Raw genomic sequence first — 12,143 nt, forward strand, 5'->3', positions numbered from 1 at the left:
GAACATCATACGTGCGTTATTGAATATCTTAAGAATATCTATGAAAATACTGCAGGGACGGACTCAAATGTTCCAGTTCATCCAAATTTGAGTGGTTCAATGAGTTTTATTAGTATTAGTTGACTAAATATGGTACATATATTATTTTTAATATTACATATTTCATTTATTTACACACAATCATCAAAGTCTAAAAAAAAAAATTTATACATCTATTTTTAACCGAAATCGTCATTTGGGTACACAGATTTTCGAACCTACAAATGATTGCTATGAATAATGAGTAATGAATTCATACTCAAAAATTTCACACGAGGCGATAAAGACAACAAAACATTTTGAAAAATAAACTGGACTATATTACCCTGCGTCGTTGATTGTTAATTAGCTGATTTCATTAACAATCTACTTAATACTTTCAACGAGTTGATTAATCGAATTCATCAATATAAATTTTACACAAGGATTCTTTATTACTAAACCTTTCAAAATATTCCAACTTTTAGAATTCCTAATGCAAAGCCGAAATTGAGAAACTACCCGTTAAGCCCATAGACATAATAAGTAATAAGTCTATGGTTAAGCCATATGACATGATACAAAATAAAATTTATCTGAGAAAAAAAAACTGAAAAAATTCACTCATATGTTCGGTGCTTACCGTGTTTCAATGAGAAAGTTTGACAAACGAACGTTATATTCCAAACAGACACTTTATCCACCTTTACAAGCCAAGGGAACTTTCAAGATTACGTGCAGAAATGCCAACGAATGTTTAATAACTGAGAAGGGGTTGTGAAACACCTTAAACCTCCACAAATGTATAAAATTTTGCATGTCCTCCCGACTCTATATACCTAGAATGAACCTATCCAACTGCTCAAACGCAAACTAGCCAATGAAAGGTACGATGAGGTCATACTTCAACTTACCTGATTTTAAACGTAAAATATGAGACCTTTTCTGAAATATTTTCGTTAAATTTTCGAATTTCGTAGATTTGAGAATCCTTATAGAATTCTCCTATCCGTTAACCCGTTTTCGATATTCCTATCCATCCATTGTTTCAGTTACTGAAGATAGAAAATGCATGTGATTTCGTTTCTTTGATCTATCTGTAGATATATTTTAGAATTGTTACCAAGAGTTACTAATACTAATCGTCAGTAAGTGAAACGATGGATAGAGATAGGTTTATTGAAAACGGCCGTTAGTCATCATTTGAAAACCGTTAATTTCATGATAATTCGATGGAAATGCATGACTTATTCCCTTAGAACATAGATCTATGTTCTAAGCTTATTCCATGAGTGTAAGATGTCTAAAACTCTGGTGTATTCACTGATTCGATATTGTTTTTAATTTCGTGGGGATATCGGACCAGTTTCGTTTTTCCCACTGTAGGTAGCGCTGTTAAGAATTTGACAGAGCATCGTCAATTGATATTTGAAAATAATTTGAATACTTTCCTACGACTAACGAATATGTTGTATTTATAAGCGATTATTGGTGTGTGAAAATGTATTAGTTTCGAGAAAGGGGTGTAGAACATTCATTTATTTAACATGTCGTTCAGTAAGTTCAGGTTTCTGTATGGACAATCAAGTACTACAGCGAATAATTCGGTGTTGTTGGAATTTGAGGCAGAAAAAATCAGATGAAGGAACATTCGAGAAGGATATAGCTAAGTTTTATGGCAACTTCAGCAATATTTCAAAGAAACTGTATTGGAAATACGTGATGTGAATTGTGAGCATGTATTGAGAATCAGAAATTGATAAATCTATTCGAGTTTGTTCTTCAAATATTCTTCCTGAATAGATATAGTGAAAATTACCTTTCTATCAACTGAATATATTGGATATTTGACCAATCAATTGTGTTTTATTGAAATCATATTTAATTACCCCCCTCACGAATTCAAGTTGTCAAACGGAAATTATCTTGAAGAAGAACAGTAAATACTCATTTGAACCCTTATTCGGTAGTGTTGAAATGTTGACAAATTTGTTTTTACAACGAAAATTGAACTGTAAATCACAAATATTCCTTAACAGCTGACAAAATGGGCCAGTTCATATTTTGCACTAGTTGATCGACATTCGATATCAACGGAAAACAAAATAAAACGAGAGAGTATCTTGAACTTCCTTTGATAGAACAAGGATAAAACGAAGCAAATGACATGGTGGCGCCGCCACGAAACTGATCCCATATCCCCGATTTTCTGAAATGTTGATGCTTGCAAAAAGTGACAAGTGCACACACCAGTGTTTTAGACATCTTACATGAGTGTAATCGTTAGTCTTGACATTTAACTTTTGTTATTTGAAATAATTCTCTGAATATTCAGTTTTTCAGTAGTACCTATAATACATATCTACATTTTCAGCCTAAGATTAGTACAAATTTTCACTGATCTCTGATGAGCTATCTACTTATTCCAGATGTGGGTACCACTTCCGAAGAACAACAGAAGGTTTTATTGTGGCTATTTGAAAACCTTTTCTCCGGAAAGAGTAGGTAGGTACATAAATTGAATACAATTCAATACACTTCTTACTGACGAATTGGCGTTGCTTATCTGTCAAAATCTCATTCATCGTGTTCGTCGAAGCAAAGATTATAGAGTTAACTCTGTAATCTTTGCGTCGAAGAGATTCTGTCTAGGGTTTAAGGTCCCAGGGGGTCCCTTTCCCTTTTCGAAATTCATTGCAGTTTGTCTGCATCCCTATCCCTAGAAGTCATAATAACACACAGATGTATATTGATCTGTCCTCTGGTTCCGCATGAACTGAAATAAGCCATATTTATAACTTCTGTCGCCCACTATTGTTTGTCAAGTTCCACAGCTGTTTTGGGGTACTCTTCTCCATGAATTTTGATAAATTTAAAGTAAAGGTAGGTAAGTGCTCGAATAGTACCTGTACTCCATTCACTTTTATTTTAGCAGTCGGTTGGCTATGGAAGTTTGACATATTTCACTCTGTAAGTCTGTATAGTACGAAAATGTGGGGTTATGACGCTTGTCAAAACATTTTTGGGTTTTAAATCAACGCTATGTTGCCTGTTCTACGAAAAAGTTTCTGTTATTACGTATTTTATCACAATGTCGAATCTCTTCGGAAAATATGTGATGAACATAATTGAAGTTTATACAAACTGATTGAAGGCATACCAAATCCAGTTGTTTCCATGGAAAATACAAGAGATCAGTATGATATGATAATATGCACTAGCTTGAGGAGAGTTAATGTTCGTTATCTTCTTTGGCTAAAGTTTGAATGCGTTACATCAGTCGTAGATTTCAAAATTGTAATCCCGAAGATGAAAGGCATATGATGCAGTGATTGGGAATGGGTATCTCCTGAAGGAATCAACAGATAATTACAAGAATGTTAAATTCTTCAACAAAAAACATCTTGTATCAATATAAGTAAAAGGTGAATTGAAGGAAGTTCACCTTTGAACAGAGATTTCACATGAATAAACAATTAACAGGACAACTGGCGCGTATTTGTGGCTATTCATCTTAATACATCGATATAATAATAATAATTAAGTATTTATTAAAATTGATATTAGTTGTGGCAACGGCGTTATGGCATTTCATGAGTGCCAACCTTACTCCGTTCTAGTTACAAAAACTTGAGAAAATTATTTCATGGCCAACAGACTGCTAAAATAAATATGAATGAAGTATACCTACACTAAATTCCTTCTAAATTTGATGATTTGATTTGTTTACCACCTAAGATTTGGATTGTTGTGAATTTCTCGAAAATTAAATTCTCTCTATCATCCACACTTTGGAAATAGCATAAAAATTTGCCATTCCATAAAAGAAGACTTTTTCAGATTGAGCGAAATTCTAATATTCGAATAATTGTCAAACTGATATTGATTTGAGTAATAATTTCTGGATTATTTTTTGCAAACTTCAAATACACCGATCTAGACACAGTTCGTCAAGTTCTCTCCATAAGATCCGAATATTTGCCCCATAGAAAGCTTTTCGAAGAATATACAAGCAATAAAAGGTATAGCTCATTCATTTATCGTTATATAGTTTAATTTTCAGGCTTCCAGTAGTAAAACTTATGAACAAAGTGTTCAGGCCTTTTGTCTGCTACAATGAAAATTTGGCGTCTGATGTTATCATAATCGTTTCGACAAATCAGGGTCCATTACTTTCCAATTGTCCAAAAACATTTTGTTAATGGGTTATCTGTTATACCTACCGAGAATCATCGTCAAATATACAGGATGTCCCGGGAAGAATGCGGCAAATGGATACCATGAATTAATATCATAGATTGGACTCGTATCAAGAGGTTTTAACGGCCTGAGCAAAGACTAACCAACTGTTTGGTTACTCTTTGGCCTGAGTGCCTTTGTTTGGGATATACAGGGTGGTGTTCATCTTATGAGTAAAATTTCACAGTTCAATAACTCTCGAACAAATCGACCGAATGATTTCAAATTTTGAAGTTTTGTCACCCTTTACACATCGCCTTTCTTTGATATTTTTAAAATCGAATAAATCAGATCCGTACTGGGAAAATTTCGGACTTTTCCTATTTTCATGAATATTGTGTCACCCTGTAAGTGAATATTATGATTTTTTTTCGTTTTCGTAACCACGAAGAATTAATTCGAAATAAAAATTATGAATCTCCGCTTGGCACCGTCATAAAGGGTGATCAATAAACATTCCCTTATAGGAGTGAAGCGTCATAGTTCAATAAATTTTGAACTTATCGGTAGAATTATGGAATTTTACAGATTAGTCACCCTTCACGACTGCGTTCCCTTAAATTTTCCTCGAATTGAGAAAAAAATAATTGTAATTTCTCAGAATAATCCAAGATCAATAATTCAAAAAAATTCCCAAGTTAGATTCTCGATGAATGTTTGGTACGGTATCTACAACAATTGTTCGATTGCCCCTCATATTTTTGAAAATAAGTTCAACATCATCCTCTATATCACAAACGAAGGCACTCAGTAGATTAAAACCTCTTAATACGAATCCATCCTTAATTCATGATATCCGTTTGTCGCATTCTCTCTCAAATTTTCAATTTTTAAGAACAATTAGTCTGTATGAGGAGCTAATACTTATTTGATTTAAGCTTCAAAGATACGTACTTACCATTATGCTCTGAATGAATAAATGTTTGGTAATTTCCGAAATGTTCCAGTTCTACCGAATGAGTATGTTTGAAACAACCAATAATACAACAATTTTAAAAATTTTATATTTCATTGCTGCACCCTCCTCCTTTATCCGGGCTTGGGACCGGCACTGGAAATTAATGCTACTGGCAGCATTACCAGAGGCGGAGTTACGCGGCCCGAAATTTAACGACTGCTATTGTCTAACTTTTTTCCCGATTCGCGTGTTAACCGATTTATTTTTCCGAAACGAAGCCCACCCTTTGATATTTTACTATATTCTGTCTCGTTTCCCGAATTCGCGTATTAAACGATTTATTTTCCCGAACAGAATCGTTAACCGAGTTGGAGTACAAAACTCACAACTTCCCCCACATATCAGAATATTTATCGATCGATGGTGGAAAACTACACCAGACTTTTATTCGATCGATGATACAACAATGCATCAAGCCCACCCTTCGACATGTTTTTATTGTCTGTCTCGTTTCCCAAATTCGAGTATTTACCGATTAATTTTCTCGAACCGAATCGTTTCCCGAGTTGGAGTTCAAAACTCACAACTTCCCCAATTTTCGGAATATCGAACGATGGTGGAATACTACACCAGTTATTCGACCGATGATGCAACAATGCATCAAGCCCACCCTTTAACATGTTTCTATTGTTTGTCCCGTTTCCCGAATTCGCGTATTTACCGATTAATTTTCCCGAACCGAATAGTTAACCGAGTTGGAGTTCAAAACTCACAACTTACCTAATTTTCGGAATGATAATCGAACGATGGTGGAATACTACACCAGTTATTCGACCGATGATGCAACAATGCATCAAGCCCACCCTTTAACATGTTTCTATTGTTTGTCCCGTTTCCCGAATTCGCGTATTTACCGATTAATTTTCCCGAACCGAATCGTTTCCCGAGTTGGAGTTCAAAACTCACAACTCACCCAATTTTCGGAATGATTATCGAACGATGGTGGAATACTACACCAGTTATTCGACCGATGATGCAACAATGCATCAAGCCCACCCTTTAACATGTTTCTATTGTTTGTCCCGTTTCCCGAATTCGCGTATTTACCGATTAATTTTCCCGAACCGAATAGTTAACCGAGTTGGAGTTCAAAACTCACAACTTACCCAATTTTCGGAATGATTATCGAACGATGGTGGAATACTACACCAGTTATTCGACCGATGATGCAACAATGCATCAAGCCCACGCTTTAACATGTTTCTATTGTTTGTCCTGTTTCCCGAATTCGCGTATTTACCGATTAATTTTCCCGAACCGAATAGTTAACCGAGTTGGAGTTCAAAACTCACAACTTACCCAATTTTCGGAATGATTATCGAACGATGGTGGAATACTACACCAGTTATTCGACCGATGATGCAACAATGCATCAAGCCCACGCTTTAACATGTTTCTATTGTTTGTCCTGTTTCCCGAATTCGCGTATTTACCGATTAATTTTCCCGAACCGAATAGTTAACCGAGTTGGAGTTCAAAACTAACAACTTCCCCAAATTTCGGAATGTTTATCGATCGGTGGTGGAAAACTACACCAGTCTGTTATTCGAAAGCATAGCACGCAAAAAATTCCTTTTAATACATATATACCTAGCCCCGGATGACAGCCCACTGAGCCCACTTTCAATAGGTGTGGAATGACAAGCAATCCACTGAACCTAATATCAGTAGGTGGTGGGTCTAACCGACATCCTCATACTGGTACTCGTGACTCGTAAGAGTCATGATGGGCTTATGAGGAATTCTCTAGAACTGTGGCCGAAAATTTAGAACTAACGGGGATTCGCCATCTGTCGGTCGGGCGAATCTCTGTTTCTTCCATTACATTGGCCCGAGTTTCTAGGAATTCTGTATAAAACCACCATTTTCATGGTTCTTACGCTGCATCCACATCATGACTCTGTGAGCTGATTGGCAAGACCGCTCGGTACACAAAGGCAAAATATGGATGCAGCTTTAGGATTTACTGCTTGGAAAGAGGTGCATGAATGCCTCATTTTTGAGCGCTCATACAAGAGTTTCTAGAAGTTACCTCTCTATAAGAACCATGACATAAGGAATAAACTACTACTAAGGTACTTCTTGAAGCACCATTATCTTCTATGATATCGAATAACCGTCGAGATCGATACATCAAACCCACCCTTCAACATGTTTCTATTTTTTGTCTCGTTTCCCGAATTCGCGTATTAACCGATTAATTTTCCCCTTAACCGAGTTGGAGTTCAAAACTCTCAACTTAACCAAATTTCGGAATGATTATCGATCGATGGTGGAATACTACACCAGTTATTCGATCGATGATGCAATAATGCATCAAGCCCACCTTTTAACATGTTTCTATTGTTTGTCTCGTTTCCCGTATTCGCGTATTTACCGATTAATTTTCCCGAACCGAATCGTTTCCCGAGTTGGAGTTCAAAACTCACAACTTCCCCAAATTTCGGAATGATTATTATCGATCGATGGTGGAATACTACACCAGTTATTCGATCGATGATGCAACAATGCATCAAGCCCACCCTTTAACATGTTTCTATTTTCTGTCTCGTTACCCGAATTCGCGTATTAAATGATTGATTATCCCGAACCGAATCGTTTCCCGAGATAGAGTTCAGAACTCACAAATTACCCAAATTTAGGAATGATTATTTATCGATCGATGGTGGAATACTACACCAGTTATTCGATCGATGATGCAACAATGCATCAAGCCCACCCTTTAACATGTTCCTATTCTTTGTCTCGATTCCCGAATTCGCGTATTTACCGATTAATTTTCCCGAACCGAATTGCGTCCCGAGTTGGAGTTCAAAACTCACAACTTCCCCAAATTTCGGATTGATTATCTTTCGATGGTGGAATACTACACCAGTTATTCGACCGATGATGCAACAATGCATCAAGCCCACCCTTTAACATGTTTCTATTGTTTGTCTCGTTTCCCGAATTCAAAACTCACAACTTCCCCAAATTTCGGAATGATTATTATCGATCGATGGTGGAATACTACACCAGTTATTCGATCGATGATGCAACAATGCATCAAGCCCACCCTTTAATATGTTTCTATTGTTTGTCTCGTTTCCCGAATTCGCGTATTTACCGATTAATTTTCCCGAACCGAATCGTTTCCCGAGTTGGAGTTCAAAACTCACAACTTCCCCAAATTTCGGATTGATTATCTTTCGATGGTGGAATACTACACCAGTTATTCGATCGATGATGCAACAATGCATCAAGCCCACCCTTTAACATGTTTCTATTGTTTGTCTCGTTTCCCGAATGCTCGTAATTACCGATTAATTTTTCCGAACCGAATCGTTTCCCGAGATGGAGTTCAAAACTCACAATTTCCCCAAATTTCGGATTGAATAACTTTCGATGGTGGAATACTACACCAGTTATTCGATCGATGATGCAACAATGCATCAAGCCCACCCTTTAACATGTTTCTATTGTTTTGTCTCGTTTCCCGAATTCGCGTAATTACCGATTAATTTTCCCGAACCGAATCGTTTCCCGAGTTGGAGTTCAAAACTCACACCTTACCCAATTTTCGGAATGATTATCGAACGATGGTGGAATACTACACCAGTTATTCGATCGATGATGCTACAATGCATCAAGCCCACCCTTTAACATGTTTCTATTGTTTGTCCCGTTTCCCGAATTCGCGTATTTACCGATTAATTTTCCCGAACCGAATAGTTAACCGAGTTGGAGTTCAAAACTCACAACTTCCCCAAATTTCGAAATGATTATCGATCGATGGTGGAATACTACACCAGTTATTCGATCGATGATGCAACAATGCATCAAGCCCACCCTTTTACATGTTTCTATTGTTTGTCTCGTTTCCCGAATTCGCGTATTTACCGATTAATTTTTCCGAACCGAATCGTTTCCCGAGATGGAGTTCAAAACTCACACTTTCCCCAAATTTCGGATTGAATAACTTCCGATGGTGGAATACTACACCAGTTATTCGATCGATGATGCAACAATGCATCAAGCCCACCCTTTAACATGTTTCTATTGTTTGTCTCGTTTCCCGAATTCGCGTATTTACCGATTAATTTTCTCGAACCGAATCGTTTCCCGAGTTGGAGTTCAAAACTCACAACTTACCCAATTTTCGGAATGATTATCGAACGATGGTGGAATACTACACCAGTTATTCGATCGATGATGCTACAATGCATCAAGCCCACCCTTTAACATGTTTCTATTATTTGTCCCGTTTCCCGAATTCGCGTATTTACCGATTAATTTTCCCGAACCGAATCGTTTCCCGAGTTGGAGTTCAAAACTCACAACTTACCCAATTTTCGGAATGATTATCGAACGATGGTGGAATACTACACCAGTTATTCGACCGATGATGCAACAATGCATCAAGCCCACCCTTTAACATGTTTCTATTGTTTGTCCCGTTTCCCGAATTCGCGTATTTACCGATTAATTTTCCCGAACCGAATAGTTACCGAGTTGGAGTTCAAAACTCACAACTTACCCAATTTTCGGAATGATTATCGAACGATGGTGGAATACTACACCAGTTATTCGACCGATGATGCAACAATGCATCAAGCCCACCCTTTAACATGTTTCTATTGTTTGTCCCGTTTCCCGAATTCGCGTATTTACCGATTAATTTTCCCGAACCGAATAGTTTACCGAGTTGGAGTTCAAAACTCACAACTTACCCAATTTTCGGAATGATTATCGAACGATGGTGGAATACTACACCAGTTATTCGACCGATGATGCAACAATGCATCAAGCCCACCCTTCAACATGTTTCTATTGTTTGTCCCGTTTCCCGAATTCGCGTATTTACCGATTAATTTTCCCGAACCGAATCGTTTCCCGAGTTGGAGTTCAAAACTCACAACTTACCCAATTTTCGGAATTATTATCGAACGATGGTGGAATACTACACCAGTTATTCGATCGATGATGCTACAATGCATCAAGCCCACCCTCTAACATGTTTCTATTGTTTGTCCCGTTTCCCGAATTCGCGTATTTACCGATTAATTTTCCCGAACCGAATCGTTTCCCGAGTTTGAGTTCAAAACTCGAAACTTACCCAATTTTCGGAATGATTATCGAACGATGGTGGAATACTACACCAGTTATTCGACCGATGATGCAACAATGCATCAAGCCCACCCTTTAACATGTTTCTATTGTTTGTCCCGTTTCCCGAATTCGCGTATTTACCGATTAATTTTCCCGAACCGAATAGTTAACCGAGTTGGAGTTCAAAACTCACAACTTACCCAATTTTCGGAATGATTATCGAACGATGGTGGAATACTACACCAGTTATTCGACCGATGATGCAACAATGCATCAAGCCCACCCTTTAACATGTTTCTATTGTTTGTCCCGTTTCCCGAATTCGCGTATTTACCGATTAATTTTCCCGAACCGAATAGTTAACCGAGTTGGAGTTCAAAACTCACAACTTACCCAATTTTCGGAATGATTATCGAACGATGGTGGAATACTACACCAGTTATTCGACCGATGATGCAACAATGCATCAAGCCCACCCTTTAACATGTTTCTATTGTTTGTCCCGTTTCCCGAATTCGCGTATTTACCGATTAATTTTCCCGAACCGAATAGTTAACCGAGTTGGAGTTCAAAACTCACAACTTACCCAATTTTCGGAATGATTATCGAACGATGGTGGAATACTACACCAGTTATTCGACCGATGATGCAACAATGCATCAAGCCCACCCTTTAACATGTTTCTATTGTTTGTCCTGTTTCCCGAATTCGCGTATTTACCGATTAATATTCCCGAACCGAATAGTTAACCGAGTTGGAGTTCAAAACTAACAACTTCCCCAAATTTCGGAATGTTTATCGATCGGTGGTGGAAAACTACACCAGTCTGTTATTCGAAAGCATAGCACGCAAAAAATTCCTTTTAATACATATATACCTAGCCCCGGATGACAGCCCACTGAGCCCACTTTCAATAGGTGTGGAATGACAAGCAATCCACTGAACCTAATATCAGTAGGTGGTGGGTCTAACCGACATCCTCATACTGGTACTCGTGACTCGTAAGAGTCATGATGGGCTTATGAGGAATTCTCTAGAACTGTGGCCGAAAATTTAGAACTAACGGGGATTCGCCATCTGTCGGTCGGGCGAATCTCTGTTTCTTCCATTACATTGGCCCGAGTTTCTAGGAATTCTGTATAAAACCACCATTTTCATGGTTCTTACGCTGCATCCACATCATGACTCTGTGAGCTGATTGGCAAGACCGCTCGGTACACAAAGGCAAAATATGGATGCAGCTTTAGGATTTACTGCTTGGAAAGAGGTGCATGAATGCCTCATTTTTGAGCGCTCATACAAGAGTTTCTAGAAGTTACCTCTCTATAAGAACCATGACATAAGGAATAAACTACTACTAAGGTACTTCTTGAAGCACCATTATCTTCTATGATATCGAATAACCGTCGAGATCGATACATCAAACCCACCCTTCAACATGTTTCTATTTTTTGTCTCGTTTCCCGAATTCGCGTATTAACCGATTAATTTTCCCCTTAACCGAGTTGGAGTTCAAAACTCTCATCTTCCCCAAATTTCGGAATGATTATCGATCGATGGTGGAATACTACACCAGTTATTCGATCGATGATGCAATAATGCATCAAGCCCACCCTTTAACATGTTTCTATTGTTTGTCTCGTTTCCCGTATTCGCGTATTTACCGATTAATTTTCCCGAACCGATTCGTTTCCCGAGTTGGAGTTCAAAACTCACAACTTCCCCAAATTTCGGAATGATTATCGATCGATGGTGGAATACTACACCAGATATTCGAACGATGATGCAACAATGCATCAAGCCCACCCTTTAACATGTTTCTATTGTTTGTTTCGTTTCC

At 37.7% G+C, this 12,143-nt stretch overlaps 1 protein-coding gene across 3 annotated transcripts in view; it reads left to right on the forward strand.

Annotated features, from left to right (window-relative positions):
• The first annotated feature begins 495 nt into the window (after window positions 1-495).
• Window positions 496-12,143, forward strand: part of LOC123307738 (E3 ubiquitin-protein ligase HACE1-like) — a 72,186-nt gene continuing 60,538 nt past the window's right edge. The window contains exons 1-2 of one of the 3 annotated variants that reach the window (XM_044890160.1): window positions 496-905; window positions 2,448-2,523. In XM_044890160.1, the coding sequence (XP_044746095.1) occupies window positions 899-905; window positions 2,448-2,523 (83 nt within the window). In that variant the 5' untranslated portion in view covers window positions 496-898. Of the gene's footprint in view, window positions 906-2,348; window positions 2,524-2,808; window positions 2,902-12,143 lie in introns of those variants that run through there. The other 2 variants (XM_044890159.1, XM_044890161.1) reach the window with 2 other exon arrangements.

This window comes from Coccinella septempunctata, chromosome 2, assembly GCF_907165205.1.
Source record: "Coccinella septempunctata chromosome 2, icCocSept1.1, whole genome shotgun sequence".
Taxonomy (NCBI): domain Eukaryota; kingdom Metazoa; phylum Arthropoda; class Insecta; order Coleoptera; family Coccinellidae; genus Coccinella; species Coccinella septempunctata.